Source organism: Curcuma longa, chromosome 14 (genome assembly GCF_044706935.1).
Source record: "Curcuma longa cultivar G26 ecotype Majalengka, Jawa Barat chromosome 14, ITB_CL_G26_1.1, whole genome shotgun sequence".
In the NCBI taxonomy this organism is placed as follows: Eukaryota; Viridiplantae; Streptophyta; class Magnoliopsida; order Zingiberales; family Zingiberaceae; genus Curcuma; species Curcuma longa.
This window is the reverse complement of record NC_133874.1, coordinates 444,877-467,858: the sequence shown is the minus strand read 5'-3', so window position 1 is coordinate 467,858 and position 22,982 is coordinate 444,877. Positions and strand designations below refer to the sequence as shown.

The 22,982-nt window shown below is 34.4% G+C and overlaps 1 protein-coding gene across 1 annotated transcript in view; it reads right to left on the bottom strand.

Annotated features, from left to right (window-relative positions):
- Positions 1–22,982, bottom strand: part of LOC141845357 (uncharacterized) — a 37,178-nt gene that overhangs the window by 5,347 nt on the left and 8,849 nt on the right. Inside the window, exons 7-24 of the mRNA XM_074733422.1 lie at positions 20,226–20,345; positions 16,739–16,801; positions 16,581–16,659; positions 15,258–15,367; positions 15,108–15,161; positions 14,959–15,026; positions 14,781–14,883; positions 14,429–14,631; positions 14,255–14,351; positions 8,986–9,057; positions 8,834–8,910; positions 8,630–8,746; positions 8,131–8,215; positions 7,881–8,048; positions 5,105–5,215; positions 4,939–5,025; positions 4,726–4,853; positions 4,479–4,561 (exon numbers count right to left, since the gene is read on the bottom strand). Coding sequence (XP_074589523.1) covers positions 4,479–4,561; positions 4,726–4,853; positions 4,939–5,025; positions 5,105–5,215; positions 7,881–8,048; positions 8,131–8,215; positions 8,630–8,746; positions 8,834–8,910; positions 8,986–9,057; positions 14,255–14,351; positions 14,429–14,631; positions 14,781–14,883; positions 14,959–15,026; positions 15,108–15,161; positions 15,258–15,367; positions 16,581–16,659; positions 16,739–16,801; positions 20,226–20,345 — 1,825 coding nt within the window. The remainder of the gene's footprint in view (positions 1–4,478; positions 4,562–4,725; positions 4,854–4,938; positions 5,026–5,104; positions 5,216–7,880; positions 8,049–8,130; positions 8,216–8,629; positions 8,747–8,833; positions 8,911–8,985; positions 9,058–14,254; positions 14,352–14,428; positions 14,632–14,780; positions 14,884–14,958; positions 15,027–15,107; positions 15,162–15,257; positions 15,368–16,580; positions 16,660–16,738; positions 16,802–20,225; positions 20,346–22,982) is intronic.

Here is a 22,982-nt window from a genome sequence, read left to right as displayed (position 1 = left end):
TAACAAATTCAAGAAAGAAAGAAGGAAAGTCTAAATCGATAAGAACATGTGTGGCAGTCACACCCTTTATTTATAGCTAAGGGTGACCTAAAAATTTTAAACGGCCAAAAGAAAGCCCATTTAGTAAAGTCCTATGTAGACTACTTAGCCATTTTAAGCTTATGACATTATTAAAATCCAAATAAAGCTAGAAATTGAGCTTACCACATAAACATGAGACTTAAGTGATTATTTAAGCTCATTGAAGGCTTGAATTAGGTTGACTAAGTCACATGACTTGCTATTGGTTAAACCTTTTTCAATTGTAACTCTGGCCTTCACATCTTCAATTAACACATTAAGTACTTCCTTCATCTTCTTAGCTTTAACCTTTGTAATTTAGCCACCATTGATGCATAATGGATGATCAACAACATAGAGTGGGTTGAGAAGAGAAGAATCTTCATCTTTTGAATTCACTCCTTAACTTGAGAGTTTCCTCCGCGTATTTCTGGAAAGTGGCTCGAGAAAGCCCTTACTATAATATAAGTTCCAAAGAGCAACGCCATGAGTGGACCGAGGTCCCGCGAAGTACTTAGTAAGTGCTCCGGTTGCCTAAGACAGTTCTAGAAAGCTGGAAAGTACACTCTTGTTTTTGAGTTCAATTGAAGATAAAAGATAAAAAATCAGTCTCTGCTATTTGCGTAACAAGAAGCGCTCAAGCGCTCTAGGAGTAGTAGAGTGAATGGCCCAAACTTAATATAATATAATATAGTCTAGAACTTATATTATAGTAAGGCGGAATTGACTTGATTTTTAGGGCCTAGTCGTAAATAGCCCCAAAGGCTATTTATCTGCCCAATATATATACAGGGGTAGCAGAGGAACTTATATTATATACAGGCGGATTAGAACTTATATTATGAATGCAGGGCCTTTGGGGCTATTTATCTCCTTCGGGAATTTATTATAGTATGGCGGAATTGACTTGATTTTAGGGCATTCATATTAAGTTAAATTGCGCCCTTACTATAATTTATTTATATTTATTTTAGGCCATATATTTGAACTTATATTATAGTAAGGCGGCCCTTACTATATATTTGAACTTATATTATAGTATGGCGGCCCTTACTATATATTTGGCGATCGGCCCTTACTATATATTTGAACTTATATTATAGTATGGCTTAGTCGTAAATAGCCCCAAAGGCTATTTATCTGCCCAATATATATACAGGGGTAGCAGAGGAACTTATATTATATACAGGCGGATTAGTCTACGCCTTTGGGGCTATTTATCTCCTTTAGATTGATTTTAGGGCCGCCATACTATATAAGTTTTAGTCGTAAATAGCCCCAAAGGCTATTTATCTGCCCAATATATATACAGGAACTTATATTATATACAGGCGGATTAGTCTACGCCTTTGGGGCTATTTATCTCCTTTAGATTGATTTTAGGGCCGCCATACTATATAAGTTTTAGTCGTAAATAGCCCCAAAGGCTATTTATCTGCCCAATATATATACAGGGGTAGCAGAGGAACTTATATTATATACATAAGGATTAGAACTTATATTATGAATGCAGGGCCTTTGGGGCTATTTATCTCCTTGGGAATTTATTATAGTATGGCGGCCCTTACTATATATTTGGCGATCGGAATTTATATTTATTTTAGGTAAATATCTCCTTTATATTGATTTTAGGCTTAGTCGTAAATAGCCCCAAAGGCTGCTTGGAAAAATTATTTATATGCCTCAAGGAGATAAATAGCCCCAAGAAGATAAATAGCCCCAAGGAGATAAATAGCCCCAAAGGCGTAAACTAATCCGTCTTACTATAATATAAAGACCTCAGCTATGCTGAGTAGAAAAATAGCCTTTGGGGCTATTTACGACTAATCCGAATTTACCATAATATTAAGTTAAGTTCTAACTGTATATAATATAAGAGTTGTACCTCTGCTATGCCTCTTTGAGTCGAAAATAGACCCAAAGGCTATTTATATGCCCCAAAAATATAAAGTCTAACTTTATAGCCAAGAAGACACCATTATGAGAAGTCTTAGGATAGATGAGTGGTGAAGTACTCAAAGGTTTTGGATTGCAAGCAGTTGTTGTAAAAGAATTTGGGCTTCTATATCTTGGAGGAAGCAGTTGGCCAGATCTTATTGTCTCCACAGGTGGAAGTAAAGCTGAAAAAGGAATACAAGCCACTGAATGGCACTGGAATCATTCATGCTAGGGAACAAGAATGTTTTGGTGCAAGTAGCATCAGCTAATCAAACTAGTGTTTTGATAAATGACAAAGGGTTTAAAGTTAATTATTGTGTAATCTAATTTATGTATCAAGTGTGTAGATGAAGGAAAATTTAATAGATGCATTGCAAGAGCAATGGGAAAGATCAACAATTGACAGGAGTAAAATCCAAATGAGTCAAGTGGACCATACATTTGGCAGAAAAGGAAAAGTAGATTAGGTGCAGACGAGAAGTCCAAATGGGCCAGGTGGACTGGCATTTGACAAACACACGAAGTAGAGAACCAAATACCAAGTAGCTAAGAAGTCTCAGTAAATCAAAGACAACCAAATACCAAGCACAGACACGAAAGGACCTTCTAGCAAGGAAGGTTGTGAGGGAGCGTCTCTTAATCTATGGACAAGGATAGTCTTTGGCAACCTAAGCAGTTGACCAAGAAACTAACAAAAATTTCAAACTCGAAGCCAAATATGCATTTGACTAGTCATTTGAGCTGTGAAAAATTGCTCCCCTGGATCTAACTTCATAAGCCATAATCATAGTTGGGCAACAATTCAATTCATCCTCATGACATCAACGTTGTTATACTTGTCATTTAATATTTCAAAATATAGAATATTGGTCGATCAAATTGCAGGAATTAATCGACAACAAAAAGGAATTAGTCATTTAAATGTGGGTGACAACAACTTGGGTTGAGGTGGTAAGACCGCACACAAAGTTTGGCTCTGAGAAGAATTGGGGCTCTGATACTATGTGAATTACTAAGGCAAATAAAAAAAATAATCCTAGGTAGCCCTTGTACCTATATATGTATTGGATTAATTATACATCTAGGATCGAGTGCATTTACATAATCACAAATCAGTCCTCAATAGAAAATTGCACATTTTTTTTTTCCCAATTTGTTTGTTTTGATGAAAAAAGCTAAAGGAAAGCAAATTCTATCAAAAAACTTTCTCCATTCTTCCTCTATATTGCTTTTGCCTGATTTTGGTGGAATAACTCACTTTCACATAGAATGCAGCTTAAATCCAAAATTAAAAAAAAAACTTTCAAATTTATTTATTATTATTTTTTTTAATGAAAAAAGCTTTTAAAATTTGTCCACCCCCCCCCCACCCCCCCCCCCTCTTCTTCTCTCCCATCAAAGGAAACAACTACATGAAAAATATTTCACAATTTTTTCCCTATGAATTTTTTTCTATCCTCTTTCTTTCTTTTTGCGTTTCCTATGAATTTTTTTCTATCCTCTTCATTTCTTTGGTGTTTCTTTCCTTTCTCTTTTTAGGAATCAAGCTTACAGTTTGACAGAAGAAAGTTGAGGAGCCTAAAATCATTGCAACATTTAAGCGAATTAGGGTGCCTAATCTGGGAAGAAAGCCCATAGGTAGTGGTCCAGTTTAGAAATCTTTGTTAAACCATAATGTATAAACATCACATCACTATAGCTCCTACAACAAACCTTCAAAATTTTACAGGACAATAGAATTCACTATTAATCAAACTGTTTTAAAGTATAATTATAATAATGAGTGTACTCTTTTAACGTATAATTATAAAAATGAGTACACCAAAGGCTCTCGTATGAAAACTCACTACTACAGTAGCAACTTCCCATTTTTCATTAAACAAACAGGCAAACCTAGGTTTAAGCCAAACATAGGTTAGATTCAGTTGCAAACAATCACTCAATTGAAAATACAATATATATTAATGAAAGGTTTAAGTGCGATAGAAACAACAAAATGTATAAATAATTATATGGTTTGGATGTCAAATGATTCAAGAAACCATGCTGCCTTAAAGCACTCATTCCAGTATTAATCAGGAATCCTACTGATAATACAAAGATATAGATACTCCAACTAGTAAGAAATACCCTTTGGATAGATATAGTTCACTTAAGCTATTGTAGCCCTCTATGTAACAATTTGCTTGATCTACCTAAATAGTCACAACATAGTATGGGCACACAGCATCCAGTGCTTATGACATTTTATACTTCATTAATGGGCGCATATTACATGCACCTACAGTGAAAATTTTCAGCACTCCATCTCAGGGTTGAAGAGCTCAAAAATTAGAGAGGTTATTTATAAACAATGAACCTGATGTACCAGATCAAAACCAATTTCAATAAACTTCACTTTATACTGGTTTTATTCTAACAAAGAACCAGATCCAACCAGATTAAAAATCAAATTCAACTAGTATAACTAACATACTCACATGCACGCAATCTCGTCTCACCAGCTGCTGGAAATCGCAGCAGCCACAATGCACTATTGGGAACACGGTTCAGAATATTGCACCTGCAATCCATAGCACAAAAAAAAACCTTCTAAGCATACAAAGAGGCAGAGGGCAACCCCAATTATTTACTGTTATCAAGAAGTGTCTATGGTGACATAACTAAATGCATCCAACGACTGGATTGACAGCATTTGACAATAAATTATTGCATTTTGTGAATTACCAGGTATTGAATATATCTGGGTCCATCTTGTACAGCTGATTGAAACATGCAAAAACAAATTTATCTTCTGGTAAACCATAGTCTGCACGTTTATGCCGACTGATAGGAACCAGAATATCACGATTTTTCTGTCATGTGCAACTTTAACAGCATTATCAAAATGTTTCACCACCAACAACATAATGACAAAAAATAGATTTCAAATCAAGTAACCTGTTTATAGTCATTCACAAAATAACAATGAGGAAGATGAACAAGCTTTTCTGAATAAATATGTGATAAACGTGTAGGAGAAACAAACTGCAAAAGAAAACAGGATATCAGAAGTAAATTTGCAACATAACTAAATAAATAAAGATCGAAAGTGACTTCAGGTTACCTCATCAGTTACCAAGTAATCAATATAACTTGCACCGGTTGTTCCCGGAAACCCCATATAAGAAACCTGGATTGGTGCCGGTTGCATTGCGAAAATTTCATTTCTGGCACCCTAAATAATGGAATTAGGTTAAAAATTGTACCAATATGAAACCATAATCATATTTAACACTATAATAGCTTGGTCATTGGAGTATGCCAACATTATTAATAAAGATTGATTTACATTGAAGGATTCGTTGGATGTCAACAACTAGATGTGGGATATTAAGCAACTAAATGATGTTTAGAATTAAAGACCTAGACTGCAAGTACTATGAGTGTTTTGTTTTCTGTAAGTCAAGCTAGTTAATAGACAAGACTGAAACATGTGTAATACTCAATTTTGTACCAAAACACTAGTATTCATTTTAATTTGTTTTAATTTCTCCATAGTATTTGTGTGGCTCTAGTTAAGCTAAAGAATTTGATGAAAAATTTTTCAGTGTAGAACACTATTGCAATCAAGAAAACTGAATTCAATAACAGTTTCAAACATCATTCTCAACTGCAGTATTATTCAAGGCATGTTGAGGTGCTAAAATCTTGTCATGTAAATGTATCTTTCATTGTCCTTATCTGTACATGTTTTCAGTGACCAATTGCATATTGTTGTTTCCTCTAAGATCCTATGCAAACTATAGGAAAAAGAAGCTGAAACATCCGCTAGTGTTACACGAATTCTTACATTGTGGTATGTACATCAACATTCAACTATACATCCATATCTTTTTATACTAGTCATGGATGAACAATGGATACATCCAAGACACGTTACATTGGTACATGTTTGCCCATCATAGACTAAGCACAAATCTTGGCAGTAAATACCAAAAATAAAATATTTAGACTTAGTAGAGCAAAGTTTAAAATATCGAGTCATGCCAAGGTTTCGATCCCAGACCAAAATGATACAATTTCGATATCGTATCATGCAGTGCTGATATAATTTCGATATTTTTAAAATATAAAATATATTAACTAAAAATAAAAAATATAATCTAAATATTTAAAAATAAAAAAAATATTTTTTAAAAAATAATAAGATAATTTTAAGAGGCTTTAATTAAGCCTATTTAAATTTTCCCAACTATAGCTATGAATTAATTATTAAAACCTCAGTTTTCAAAAAAATCTGCGCAATCACAACCAGTGCATGTGCAGGTCACGCGACTGGGCAGGGGCACGCGTGGCCCTAGCAAACACCTCCGGAGGCGTCATCAGACCCGCGTGACACCTCCATCCCGACTGCCGAAACACTATGTCAATGTCGGTCCGCTGACGGAACAAAAATTTTCACCGGTATCGCGAAACGGCTCGAGATTTCAAACCTTGTAATAGAGTAAAGATGTAATATGTTGAATTTAAGTTTATTAGTAATAGATGTAGTAAGTCAATTATAAGATAAGAGATGACGAGTGTTAGGCCTTAAAAGCTTAGAGGAAAATTTTACAAAATGGCGATTAGACCTGTTATGTTATATGAAACTAAATGTTGAATTATGAATTAAGCACACGAGAGTCACGGGAAAGAGGATGTTAAAGTGAATGTACGCCATACGAAGATGGACAAGATAATAAATGAGAACATTTGAGAAAAAAGTCTAAATTGTATTGAGGGAAGACTATGAGAGATGTGTTTAAGATGGTATGGACATGCAAGAGATACATTTAAGTTGGTATGGGTATGTACTTAAGCAACCAATAGATACCCCAATTAGACAATATGAGACCATGACAAATATACAGATTAAAAGAGGAAGAGGAAAATCAAAGATAACTTGGTTAGCAAAGATAAAAATAAATAAATTTCATTTAAATATACATAAAGATATAATATGGGATCAAGCCCGATAGTATAAAAGGATCTATATAGCCGGCCCACTTAATGGGATAAATACTTTGTTGTTGTTATTGTTGGCGAGTTGATATTGTTGTCTCGCCCACTTCTCATCATGAACCCATGTATTGTGCCTAGCCCATATGGGTTCTTAGTACTTTATTGTTCCTAGTTACCTAAAAATCAACTCAAGTGTATTCCATCAATTATAAAAATATATCTATATATATTTGCCATATACAAAGAATAAGATCAATTTCATCAAGCATTTTTTACTCCATTTACCATAGTGAATAAATAGGATGGGTGAGGAAGCATGAGAAACAAACACATAAAAAGGTCATTTCACTTGTGCTTTTTTCCCTCCTTACCCTCCCCTTCCTATCCGATATCTTATTCATCTACCTACAAAGAAATTAAGCACAGATGGTGTATGGGTCCCTTTCAGCGGTCCCTTTCAGAAAAAAAAAACAATTGCAACATAAAATATATGTACTGACAAGTGAGAAAGAATTATCATAGTTATCAGCTGCCAAATGTCTGTCCTCTTCAAACATGGGACTGAGAATTAAAGTTCAATATACCATAAGCATGTATCTTAAATAATCTTCTTCTGTAAACCAAAACCACCTTTCCCTGCCTGCCCTTCTACTGTTTTGGTCAAAATCCTATTAAGCCTCAAGATGACTGCTTGTAGCACTACAAATGCAATAAGTATTGCCACTCAAACATTAAAGCAAAAAAATGACATCTTTCCAGTATTGTAACCAAGGCTCTAGTTAAATTGACATTTCACCTGTGTTTTTCTAGGATTTTGGTAGAAAACATAAAAGCTTGTGCATCCATTTGTGCAATTGCCATAGAAGCATAAATTGAAGACGCCAACCAAATAAAAATACCTTAGTGTAACCATTGAGGTTTACTAGGATATGTATCCCGTCCTCGTTGATCTTTCTAGCAATCAAATCAGATGACATTGAAGACACGTCAATGAAATGTTCTGCTTCAGACTGGATGCGTTGTCTCCACTCACTGCCATCATTTTGACTCAACGCATAACAGAAAACCTGTAGATGAGAACTTCTAATAAAGAGAACCAAATCAATAAAGCAGGCAACAATAAAATTCTAATGATGCAGCCAATCAAACCTCAATGTTCTCTTGATTGTGCATTCCAAAGACAGAGCCCATAAGATGTGACAGTGGGTGATTGCCAAAGTCACTGCTCATATACCTGAAAGATTGTTCAAACAATGAGTAAATAAAATAATTACAAAGACCAGACCAGTCGGTTCAATTGGAAAATATGAGAATTACACCCTGGGCCTGTTTAATGGAACATAACTGCAACAAATCATGGATTGAATAAATTGATACGTGCTGACACGGTTAACATGGTAGGTTGAGCTAGGTTGGTCCAATCACTTCTCTATTAGTTTTAACCTACTGTATCTTTCAATTTTTAAAATCCTTTTATATATCATACATTTGAATACTCATAAAATAAAAGAATTGTCCTCGTAATTAACCCGTCAGTCAGATCCACATCTCAGCCGAAAGCCAACTGGGTCACATTTCGGTTCCAGGTTCTCAAGAATCATAAATAATTATAGTATACAGTATACAGAAGACAACAGATGGAACGTACCCCACCCTTAGTCTGCCACTTTTACCGTCTGCCTTCACATGAACACGAGGTGGATGGGCAAAAGCAGGAAGTCCATAACGTGAAGCAATTATTGAGCAGTGTGCTGCATATCTTCGACTGAACGGAAATGAAAACAATAAGCAGACGAGATTGGAAGGAAGAAAATTGGCAGTAACATTGCTGTTGCATTCAGTAAATAGTCACCTTATCTCCAATGCAAGCATTGTATCAATTGGGTATGCAATAGCATGAAATGGTTGCACACTTGGAAGAACAGACATCTGAAATTGTACACTCATCAGGACCATCTAGTATAGAAGTATATGCATAAGAGAATCAATAAAAAAATTCAAAACCTTTATCTGCCGTCTAAGGATGCTTTCAACTTCTGAAAACCTCTTCTCCCTGTCGTCCCACTCACAAACACACTGTAAAATGAATACATGGAAAGAATAGTCAGAAACAGATAAAAATGATAAGAGAGAGTTACACAAGACCACAGTTTTCACTCTCAAAGAATGAACCTGGCTTGCATAGTTTGCTATATTAGAAACTTCAAATGTATGATATCATATATAAGTAGTTTGGCTCATATATCAAAGATTGCATAGTAGGGAGTAAAGGTACAAATGCATCACAGATATAAAAGTCATAAACACAAAAAAAAAAAAAAAACAGAGATAAGTGATGGCATTATGTGATTGCTGACATATATATCAATCATGCCTAGCTTGTCTCAAGAAACAAATTAATTATATCTTGTAATAGATATGACGAAGGCATTATTTGTACATGACAGCATACAAAGTAACTTTGAACAAAAAAATGTTTTGAAGTGGAACTCTTGTTAATAGCAGATACAAGACAGTCAAATGTTTAACTTCTTATAAAAGTTATTTCCCAAGAAATTCTCTGTCAACACTGCTCCTAACATTAGGTTTTTGGTTCTCGCATGGATTTCTTTACGATACCAAATGCAGAGAACATATCTGGTAATTCCAGAGAACAATTTTCCCACAAATCTAAGATAGCATGAGTAATCTTCAAAATCATCACTTTCTTATGGCGACAGTATATAACATAACCTGCTACTTAACACCAACATAGGTGTCTCACTCTGAATAAAAATATATGGAGGTAGTGAAGCACTTGTGGGAAATGGGAATGGTGGAAAGAAATGGTATACATATCAGATCTCAGTGTCTGATGTCCAGTGATGAAATGTAAGGGTTCAAACAATTTCCATGATATGGACATAGTCAGTAGATGCAAGCAAAAGATATGCCATGCTCAATCAAGGAGTGCGGAGAAAACAAGACAAGTTTCTCTACAAATAAAGACCAATGACAAGACATGAGGATTGCTTCTTTCACTACAAGACATTGCTGTGCAATGAAGGAGAAGAGGAAGAAGGCAAGGCAACAAAGAATGAAGAAAGAAAAGGAAGAAAACACAGGAACAGAAAGAAGGCACTAGAGAACTAAAGAGAAGTAGCATAGGGCTTTAGGTTGGCAAGCTCAATTAGTATTGATCTGCATACTATTTCAGCACAAGGAGACACTGAGTTGAAATTGATCCCAATTGGAGCAAAAATCAGTAACGGAACATCTTAAGCCTTGACAGAATGTTGAATTCTAGCTTGCAAGGCAAGAAGTTCTTCATTTGTACAAACATGGTTTCAAAAGGGGTTGTTTTGGGCCTGCATGTATGATTGCCAGGGCAGATTTTTGAAAGGGACCACATACAGCCACATATTACATATCTGGTCTGCAGTCAAAAAAAGATATTGATGTAACTAGACTGAATTTACTTAAAATCATAAGGTTGTAAATAAAAAATTGATACTTTATAAGTTTAGACATCAATATAAATATTTAACACGCTTAGTGGAGTAAAAATAGAATATATAAAATTCAAATTTTGCAATATTAGACGTGGTAAGATAATTGTTAAGAAAAAAATGATGAATTTCCTACCCCTCAGAGCATTAAGTATTTAGGACCTTTTTGCAAAAGGATAGAGAGGTTGAAAAAGATATCTTATATAAAATACAATCAAAATGGTTGAAATGAAAGAGGGTGTTCTTTGTGATCGTAAGATACCTCTAAAACTTAAGGAAATGTTCTATAAAATGGCAATAAGACTTACTATGTAATATGTAGTTAAATATTGAGCTATGACTCAAACACATGAGCAAAAGATGAGAATTATAAAGATTGAAGATGTTAAGGTGGATATGCGAACATATGAAGATGGATACGATAAAAAATGAAAATATTAGAGAGAAAGGCAGAATTGCACCTATTGAGAGAAAACTCTAAGAAATGCATTTAAAATGGTACATGCATGTAATCATATGACCAATAAACATTCTAATTAGGCAATGTGAAACTATGACAAATATACACATTAAACAAGGAAAAGGAAGACCAAAAAAGACTTAATTAACAACGATAAAACAAGATAAAATTTATTTAAATATAGATAATAATATAATAAGGGATAGTCCAATGGACTAAGAGGATCTATATAGTTATCCCCATTTAATAGCATAAGACTTGATTGTTATTGTAACAGCATAAGCGCTACATATCAAATTATCCACATACATCTTGCGTATGTTTTCTGAAACCTTGTCTACAAGAGTATCTGCCAAAATTTAGTGAGAAGCACTAAGGCTTAGCTTATTATGTCAAGATTCAGACGCATGAACAAATAGTAAAAACTCAAGTTGCTTCAAAATGAGACTAGCAAGGATTAAAAATATAATTTTAGCATCACCAAAGGATAGAAAGAAGTCAATTAATGGAACAGGAGAAGAAAAGAACATCTCCACAATAATGTTTCTGTGTTATATATTAAACATTATAATGTGTAATGTTGAGAAAATGGCAATTCCTACACTTAAAAACCACATCCTACTAAGAAATGTAAGCATGAGTATTTTAATGAGCTTACGACACAAAATCAAGAAAAACAATGGAATTATTTTTTTCGTACTTTTTCAAATTTTCAAAAACTAAAAGCAGTTTTATTTGAATCAAGGTTCAAAATCTCAAGTCAATCAAGGTTCAAAATCTCGAATCAAGGCATATCAGAGTTTCGAACTTTAATTAGAATAATATTGTTTCGGTAGTATGCCAGTATTCCGACATATGGTGCTAATGGAGAATTCAAGAGAAAGTACAAAAGAGATGAAAAAAAGACCACAACTATATTCCTAAATGGTATAATTCTGACATTGTATTGTGCAAACAAAAGTTATAAAAAAAATAACAAATGTGTTTCAATTCATATTCTGTAGCATGTCACCAGAAGTCAAATGTTAATATAACACAACATACTATACTCATCGACATGATTGACACATTGACACAGGATAGATTTCATGAGCTAAGTAGTATCAAATTTTGATAGTTTATACATTTCGACCTTGTCACGCGGCACAATACAATATTTCAAAAAATTAAATAGTTCAAGAATCTTATAATAGACATGGTATGCAACAATAGAAACCAATGTAGATCATAAACATGCATCTCAAACTCAGAGCATATGAATCAGAATAAACAAGGCAAATAAAGAATTGCTTTAACAACCATTACAAGTTAAGAAAGAGAATGGTATTCATCAAGAACCCAAATATCAAGTGAAGATGAAGAAAAACGTTTTTTCAAATAGTGATAGATGTCCATAGAGACAAATCCCACTAATAAAAAATAATATCGATAGTTAAAAGACCAGGCCACTAAAGAAAGACAGTCAACAAGGTAGTAGAATCCATTAATTCAAATTGTTTTGAATGTCACATTTGTTCATGGATGTAAAAGGCAATCAATCTAATAAAATATTGCACAATAATGTAAGGATTTAGTAAGAGGAAAAATAGACCAAAGATTCATAGGAAACTATGGAACATGAAGCACTTATCAAAGAATAATAAAGGTGTCTAAGGAACATTGGCAATTGATAGAGACATGCAAACCACCAGTGTCAAGATTCTCAAAATAGATAGTAAAATAAAAAAGAAGCAGAGTGAAAACAACTCATGATTGCCTAACATAGTAGAAGAATGCATAAGAAACAAATAACCAAATAACACCAGTGTTACTATGGAAGCAAAATTAGCAGAAGCAGATGGATTCTAAGAAAAGCCTAAAAGTGCTTATGTTGTAATGCAATTGTGACATTGGAGGGTGTTAGAGCAAATTAAAGAGTGTGAACCAAAGTAGCCTATGCAATAGGGACACCCAAACTTTTCCAGTATCATCTCAATGAACATAAGATGGATAAGAATTCCATCTAAGCATTCTTCGAAAAGGTTGTTAATAAACAGTGTCTAAAGAGAGACATTATCATATGAGACTCTTCGTGCTAATGCTTCAGAACAATCACATGATCAGTGGATATAGAATGATATATGACAACAAGATCTCATTTTCCTCATGGGCAAGCGAAGTACCTAGATGTATTATCCTTTTGCAAATAATTAAATATTTAATTTCCTAAGCATTCTGTTGTTAATAAACAGTAAAGAGAGACATTATCATATGAGACTCTTCGTGCTGATGCTTCAGAACAATCACATGGTCAGTGGATCTAGAATGATATATGACAACAAGATCTCATTTTCCTCATGGACAAGCACAGTACCTAGATGTATTATCCTTTTGCAAATAATTAAATATTTAATTTCCAACCTAATCAGTATGAATGATGTAAAACATCTTATAATTCATTACTCAAAGAGCAAAACATTATGGAAGAGTCAATTGTATGTTTCATTTTGTTAATAAACTAAGACTGAGATCTTAATTTTAACATGTAGAGTAGATTACCATATCCTTCTTGTCAAGAAATGGAGAGGTTAAATGGTGATACTATTTCATGAGACTATTAGATTTGGACTCATAGGTCTAGGATTCCATGAGAATGAGAAGACGAGACAAAAATAAAATGAGTCATAGGGTTAGATGAACATGAAGAGAGAATTCTTAAGAGAAAGAAAGAGAATAGCCTAGAGTTAGGAATACAAATGCCCGACTTTTATGAGGAAGGAAAGGGGTTAAATGAAGTAGAAGCAAACAATGGTGAGAGAGATGGGTCAAGTGGAGGTGGCAGAAAGAGTAGAAGTGGAAATGTTTGCAACAGTAGAGAAGAAAAAGTAGATGGGTGATTGGAAGAAAGAGAGTGAGAAGAGAGGAAGCTGGCAGAAAGAAAGAGAGAGGGTGATGGAACAGGAAGAGGGCTTGATATGGCAGTATAAAGAAAAGGAGGAAACTGAAACAAACAATGAGGGAGAGAGAGAGAATGGGGAGTGATAAGGATAAACTCTGATACTGATCAGTCTAATTGAACAAATTAGAAAGCCACAAAATATACCAGTTATGTACTAGTCTCAAACACAAAAGTAAACAAAAAAAAAGGCTATGTGGAAGCATGGGACTACTTATTGTAACACATGCTAAACAAAAATTTTCAGGGAAAGGAACAGACTAGTTGGAAACAAATGATAAATTAGTAATTAAAAGATTTGATAAAAATTTTCAGGAAAAATACAGACCATTAAAACAAACAGAGTTAAATGAGCATAATTCCCAAGTCTTGAGGACTGCATATTTTTACCTGTAAAGTATGCAGAAGATTACAAGTCGCTTCAGGAAAATCTGGGCGTAGCATCAAAGCCTGTCTATAACTCTTTATAGCTGCTTCTGCAAGTCCACTACACAAGAAGAAAGAAGCAAAGATGTAAGATAGCGATATAATCCAACAACAAACCAAATTCAAAGAAAAAATCACCTATCTTTGTAAGCCGAAGCCAAATTTGCATGGGCTTCAGGCATAGTCGGTCTGATATTCACAGCTCGTATATAATCCTGAATTGCTTCAGTAACTCTACCAATCTCCTTAAATGTGTTCCCTCTATTGACAAGACCATCAGCAGCAGAAGGATCAATTCGAAGAACTTCATTATAACAGGCTATTGTTTCTGCATAATTTCCCTGATTTAATACAAGAGAGCTATCAATTTCCAATTAGAGGCAAAGAACATAAACAAAAAGGTTCACAAAGTATATGACTATCTTCCATGAAATAAGGGAATATGCAATAACTCAGTTTAGAAATGCAAAAGCCAGCCATAGTACTCTACCTGTTGCTTGTATATCATAGCCAAGTTGCTGAAGGGTGCAGAGAGTCCTGTAGTAACTGACAAAGTTGCTTTATAGAATGATGCAGCAATACTCATACAGTTGCTGCATGAAGAGACGTTTCATTGAGGGACAACGAGAACAATCAGCAGAATGCCATCCAACATTTCTAGAGCTTACCATTCCATGTATACATTGCCAAGATTTGTTAGAGCTTGTGGATGGCTGGGTTGGAAAGCAAGGCATGACTTGACAAAAAATTATTATAAACAAGTTACTCAACAAGGCATAAACTATCTTAAAGAGTAAAAACCATATCCAACAGTCACCCTATAGCAGTTGATAGCCTCTTCCACACGCCCAGCATCTTTGAGAGCATTTCCCTTTTAAGGTGCAACAACGTCAATCACTAATATTAACATGGAACACCAGCTAGAAGTGCCACCACATTTTCACATTTTGGAACATTATTAACTTACCAAATTATTATATGCTTCGACAAAAGTGGAATCACAATTGATAGCTTGCTTGTAATGCAGGATTGCCAAGTCAAGTTGACCTTGTTCGTAGTAGATGCCCGCAAGATTTCCTGCATCGAGTATATCCCCAATGCATAGTTGGCAATGCGTAGTTGGCATAATAAACTCTCTTCAGATATAGTTTGCAGCAATGTTATCCACAAAATCAAAAGAGATCAACACTCCACAATGCAAAAAATTTGGAGTTATCACATCAAATAGCATATTTCAATTAACCTCTATGATACACCTAGGGCAGGCATTTATAGAAAGGTTTCACTCGCACAAGATAATTGTCACAGCAAATTTTTGTATGGTCCAAGGAGCTCACACTGACAAATGATGATGTTGTGCAGACTTATAAATTTAGCTTGCACTTGGCAACATTGTCAAGTTGCCAACAAGAAAAAGAATTAGCACTATTGGAATTATTCTTTTCCTATGCAGCAGTAGCACCTAAGGAAATGACTTCTCCAAGTGTACCATGCCGGGCACATGCAGTAAACTGCTAATGGTTCAGGAACACCTAAACATGGGAAACATCCAAGAACACCTGAATGAATAATCATAGGAAAACAGACAATGGTACTACAGAATGGAGAAAAAGAGACGGGGGCTGCATTAGGTAGATAATGGGTAAACAGGTCCATAAGGTGGGTCGGGGGAATTAGATAATGGGTAAATAGGTCCATAAGGTGTTCTTGTCCAGCACCCTTCAAGAAGAACAATGAAGAAAGTTCTCATGCAGTATTTCTAGTAATGTTCAAAGTGCAACTACCAATCTTGTTGAGATAAATGCTCATCAGATAATATTACCTCGATAACCACCATGACCTCAACAAGAACTGCTAAGGCCAGCTTTATCTAGGAAATTAGAAATGAACTGAACAAGAGATTGTAATAGTTTATGTTCACAGCATAATCACAAGAATGACTGTTTCCTCCTTGCTAGCGTCTTCACTTGTTTCACAGACAAAACATTTTTCCCTTGATCAAAATTCAGTAAAAGAAAATAAGAATGATTGATTGGCAAGATTTTCTATCCGGCATAGGAGAAGGCATTTGCTTTTTCCTTCATAACAAGCAACTGAGATTCGTTTATGATGCCCCTGGCAAAAATACACAAGAAACAAATCTATGTATCCTTTCTGGTCTCCAAGAAACAGAGTCTATAATTTTTCCACTGCAAATAAACATGCCATCAACAAATTAAGAGTAGCTAGGAAAAGAAATTAGCTTATTTCGTATAACCAGAATACTTTGCACTATAAAGAAGATACTAACCATATGCCATCGCATAAGTTGGGCGTTCCTGTATAGCATGTTGATAGCACAAAATAGCATCTTGAGGCATTCTCAATGACTGGAAAAAGTAAACAGAAAGACCAATAGTCTATCTCCAACACCAGAATGTAAAATCGTTTGAACTAACAAAGACTTACCTTGTAAACATTCCCTAGATTCAAGTAGGCATCTGCAAATTTTGGTTTAAGCTTAACTGCTTCCTGACAAAGAATAGAACTGTAAAGATCTAGATCTAGCTACAAGATACCATGAATTAGAAACCAAATGTTCCCTGATTATCAAAAAGATTATCAGGCAACCTTTCCCCTTGATTTAGAAGTAACAGGCAAAACGTAGAGGTGCATGAATGATTATTATTTCAAACCTTATAATTTACATTCCTGATGCACGTGAACATTTACAAGAGAAGCAAGCAAGGAATGCATGTTAACACCTTTCATAAACGAGTTCAATCTCTATAAAAACTTCACCAATTATTATCCTTCAAATTTTGAGTTTTAAACATATCAAACATGAAGTCAAGGATTGAATTCTCGAGTCGTATCACTTGATACTGGCAAAAAGTTTCGTTATACCAGCTGACCGGCACCGACGTTCCGACCGGGATATTGTACAGAGGCATTGCACGGGCCCGGCGACTCCTCTGAAGGCGTCGCGCGGGCCCCCGATCGCGTGTGGCCAGTCACACAATGAGCTTTTTTTTTCTTAGCTTAGGTTTTAATAAAGTTTTAATGATCAACTTCTAACTATAGTTGGGAATAATTTAAATAGGCTTAATTAAAACCTCGTAAAATTATCCTATTATTTTTTAAAAAATATTTTTTTATTTTTAAATATTTAGATTAAATTTTTTTATTTTAGTTAATATATTTTATATTTTAAAAATACTGAAATTATATCGGCATGGTATGATATCGAAACTATATCGTTCTGGTCTGGAACCAAAACCTCGATATGGCTCGATATTTTAAACCTTACATGAAGTAATCCTTTACTCTGTTAGTTAAAGAAGATATAAGAGGACGAATCCCATTTTTTTTAGATAATGTATATGGTCATGGAAGCCCTCAAGCTCCAAATTTTTCTAATGAAGGCAAGTTACCAGCTAAGCCAGAAAAATCCATCCGTATAAAAGGATGATTACCTGATCTAAAGTAAATATATATATAATAAAAAAAAACACCAAATAAATAACTAGTACACCAAAAGAATTCCACACAAGCTCCTGAGATACAATTGAGGAAATAGAAGGGAGCGTTCTTCCAAATAAATTTGCCTGTTCATGAAACCATAACTACAATGTTATGTACTTCTATACCACACAGTGACCAATTGAGGCTCCATGCCAACAGTGAAGATGAAGAATAGTTAATTTTATTGCAAGCATTTTTTATCATTATTGTCATTAGTGTTAACATGAAATCAGTTCACTGTTGACCAAGGTATTAGCAACAGTTATTTTGTATTTAAATTTATTTTTATTATATGTGTTTGATCCAAATAAATAGTCTTGTAGACCAAATATTTAGGAATCAAACAAAGTTAAAAGAATTGTAGGTGATGTGTTACATCAAACAAATAAATAAATAAAGCAAATTTGATCGCGAGCAATTTTCTCTCCTTATTATCTCATCTTTTATGCCCTGTTATAAGGAAGATAGCATTCACTTCTTCCCAAGATGATTGTGTATGATTCTGATCTTTGATGTTCCTAACAAAATGGTATAATCACTCATGACTCTTTGATACCATGTTGTTAGGAGATTAGAGCCATGTGAAATGATAAATAATATTATTTGACACGAAAGAATTCATGTTCTTAGGAGGAGGAATAAAAGAGAAGAAAAATAATAAAGGAAAACAACTATAGTTAACATAGTTCATAAAAGAGACTGCTTGAATGCTTATGTGACTACTTCGGTGGACTTGGAGGGGACCACACAATGAACGTTATATTTCATGTGTTTTGCATGATATATTTTTATATGTGGAAGTATAAATTGGATTGGGTTGATTAATATATGTATCATGTATAAGTCTGTCATGTTTATCAATACAAGTAATATTGTTATTTTCTTAGCATTGACCATGTCTTCGTTCACATACCACATGTGCAATATACAGTGAGTCAACTGGATTTTCCTTTTAAAACTTGGTAATTGAATTTGCTTGATTTCATTATATATACATATATATTATACACACATATACATATACATAGCCAACTCGTATTGATCTAATTCATAACAACTTGGTGTACCAGACTTTTTGTTTGGTCTAGTTCTAGTGAAAATAAATTGTTTCTAATTTGTTAGTCCATGGTGGACCAATTAAATATAAAATTAATTAGAATAATGGCAGATTTCTTTGAAGAAAAGCTAAACCATGGCTAAGATAAAATTAAATATTATTTGTTCTTTTTCATAGCACATATGGGGCCTCAATTGATCGTTGACATGGTAGAGAAGCACATAATAAATTGAGAAAATAAGAAAAACATTATAATGCAATAGGAAAAGGAATTAAAATCTCTATATTTCCCCCCAAAAAAATGATGATGGGCCATGATAAAAAAACAACAGAATGTGACTGTTAATGATCATAAGTCTAATTAAATCCTAAGAGAAAAGATCATGCATGCTGAGATAAAAATTGTCATTTTGTTTAAGGAATAATGAATGTTTTACTTACAACATACTAAAATTGTAAGCTATTTGTTTGAAGTTTGTCAAAATATACATTATCCCGAATAACTAATCATATTGTCTAAAGGTTCCAATATTACCTTTTTCCGTTAACAAAATGATAGTTTTCATGTAGAAAAAAAGATTGTCTTACTTGAAGGGCAGCAATAGGAAAAACAAGAACAAATACACCAAAAATTGGTAGCAAGAATTATCAAACCAAATAAACAAAAAGTTGTTGCAAGAATTATAACTCCAATCAAAACCTAGTTGATGTCGAAATACCATTAACACGTTGAGTGAAATTGATGAACAATGGAATATAAAGTAAGCTAGAGAAATGGAATGAGTATGGAGCAAGAATATGTATTTGATAGTTTGGTTTATGGAATGGTTTTTAATGGAAGATGTTTCATTGATATTTTATATTTCTATGGTTGATTTGCAGAGATTATGTAATAATAAAGAAGAAGGAGACCCCATAAGATCAAAATATTCCTGCACCTAAGAGAAAATTTCTAACATTTTTAGAGAGAACTAATCTGATATGTCAAAATAACTATTACTTAGGTTGAAAGAGGAATTTAGTTGGTTTGATAAGAAGAATAATTAAGCAGAAACAGAAATGAATAATTATTCCACAGAAAATTGGATTTTAGATCATTCTTCAGACCAATAATTAGAATTTATCAGCTATAAACATGAGCAAAACATGCAATATCTAAATCAGGAAACCATGTGAGCATCGATTAGTTCAAGACATAAGTATGCCAAAAAAAAAAAACAACAACAATAAAAACAATAAAAAAGGCTTTCATCATGGGAAAGCCTAAATTTCAAAGTTTTAATGATAAAATAACACACTGCAATGAACCATTAAGAAACCATCCAACAATAAACAAGAATACATGATGCTAATGCAAAAATATAGGTCACTTACCTTGTAATACAGAAGTGCCCTGTTAGGATCTCCTACCTCCATCAAAAGGCCAGCAAGATTGGACCAAGCAATTGCAAATGTGGGTTGTACCCGCAAAGCCTCCAAATAACAATTATAAGCCTGCATATGCCCGAGAAAAAAAATTATGCATCCATCCAAAAAAACATAAAAGACAAATATGCTTAATTATAAATGTCATAGTCACCAATTTTTATTTTTTTTTTCCATTGTAGACTTTAGGTGTAATTATATAAAAATCAAGGGTTATTTGAAATTTTTTAGGCAGACAGCATATGTTAATTTGAAGGGGAGCCTTGGCGCAACGGTAAGGTTGCTGCCATGTGACCTAGAGGTCACGGGTTCAAATCCTGGAAACAGCCTCTTGCCAAAGGCAAGGTAAGGCTGCGTACAATGGATCCTTCCCCCGGACCCCGCATGGCGGGAGCTTCGTGCACTGGGGCTGCCCTTACAGCATATGTTAATTTGCCTTGATTGAGATGTGGTTTTGGGTTACTTTGGAAGCAAGTTTATTTGAGTGTAGTCAATATAATATGTTTAGTCTGGCCTAGTTTTGACTTAACCCCCTTATCTCTCTCCTCCTACACCCTTGAACTCCCTTGCATAACTCTTCATGAAACCCTCACAAAACCTACGTAACACCTCACAAAATCCCCACTCTCACATGAACCCCACATCATATCCTTGCTTAACCCTCAAGGCTAAGACCTTTTTTCTCACAAGAGCCAAAATTCCCAAGACCTAGCCATGTTGCCTTCTTCGTATAACCTCCTACAGAAGCCCCTGTGTTCCCTCGATCCCAATCGAGATCCACTTTTCCATGATCTCTTCAACCTAAGCCGAACCTCTGTCAAGCCCTATTTAGATCTCAAGCCATCCCTCAAAGTCCCACATGTAATCCTACAAACCAGTGCCACTAAAAACATGTGAGCACTGGAATCCCTAATCATGCCCTTGTTCAAGCGTCCCTAGTGCAAGGATTAGGATGTCTTCCTTTTCTTCAAGCTCTCCCTCTCCCTCTATTTGTATTGACCTAGCATCACCACCCCATGAACCTGATCATTGTGTGATCTTGGCCCTTGTCCTGTTGTCGAAAGCATAGCAGAACCCTATTGTAGTCAGTCAACATTGACTACTCACATATTTTCCTTAGCTAATGAGTTTCCTCATTTGGTGAGTAACCAATTTGACGTTTTATTCAGATCCAAGTACTTTTTGACCATATCTTGATGCTGACCATTATCAATCTTATGAATCTGAATATGGTTGATGAGGAAGACTTCAATTCCGGCATCTCTTGTCTCGCTTGGAATTGTAATGATTTCATTGTTGATGAGACCCCCTTACCTATCTCTTGATTCGGTTTTCAAATTCATAATCGGAGCTTGCTGCTTGGCAGGTATCTTCAAGCCTCTACGAATGACCAAGTATCAGGTAGATAGATCAAAAAGATCATTAAGGTAAAGAACGACTCCATGCTTAATATTCATGTATGAACTTTTACTGCTGTTTATGCCTTAACTCAATTTGAGAGATTTTTGTGTTAGTGTTTCATATGATACAATGGGTGTGGTGGAATATTGCCAATTGGAAGTTATTAATGTCTTAATATTCATGTATGAACTTTTACAGTGTTGTTTATGCCTTAATTCAATTTGATAGATTTTTGTGTTAGTGTTTCATATGATACAATGGGTGTGCTGGAATACTGCCAATTGGAAGTTATTAATGTCATTTTTGTATTTTGTATGGTTCAACCATTTGAGCATGATTTCATTTAAACTAAAATTGTGGTTTAAACTATGTCATATGAGGGTAAAATATCCCTTTTGTAGGAGGGTTTGACCCATGCAGCACGAATGATTGATGCCACATAAGGGGTAGAGTTGACAAAAGAGGCTTCCACCCTTTTAATTGTTGGTTTTTGGTATATTTTGCAATATGTACCTTGTAAATCCACCAATTCGAGGAGTTTAGATTCTTTCGGAACGAGCTAGTGCAATCCAAGTTCTCATTTCAAGTGGGTGTTCTTGTGCTTGACTACTTCACATACATTGTGCATGATTAATCTGATACCATAATTTTGTCAAGATATGCTAAACATGAGATGTTTGTGAAATGGGTATATTAAAAGTGTGCTTCAAGATGAAATGGGGAATCAAATGAATTTCTATTTTTTGCTTCTTATGAGCGTATCATGCTTGAGGTTATATTCGTGCACAGACACAGAATTGTTTTTAAAAATTACTCCTTATACTATGTCTTTTGTTACTTATCTTTGAAGTACATTGTTTCAGAGCAACCTAAACAAGATGAAACCTAGAATGATAGTTTGATGGGTTTGTATAAATTACATTCGACCTCGATGAAATAATTTTTAACCGCTTGTATTGAAACTAGCAAAAGGATTATGTTGATGTCCTAATCACTTAGGTTTTAGCCCTGTGTTCTCAAGCGACGTTAATCCATTAGCACATTAAGAGAGACTACAATCCATTTGATATATCAAGAGAGATGTCCTCACACAACTAAATGAAAGGCACTTCACCCTTGCATGTTACGCAGGCTACAACCATACCATTAGTTGGTGTTTCCAGAGCTTTGGCTTTTTATACAAGAGATGTTCAAATAAAAATGATAAATGGCCTTAAATGAGCATTGAAGAGTTAACATGAGATTTCTTATGATGAGGCTAAGTAAGAGAATTAAATAGATTTTTATTTTTGCTTCTTTTGAACG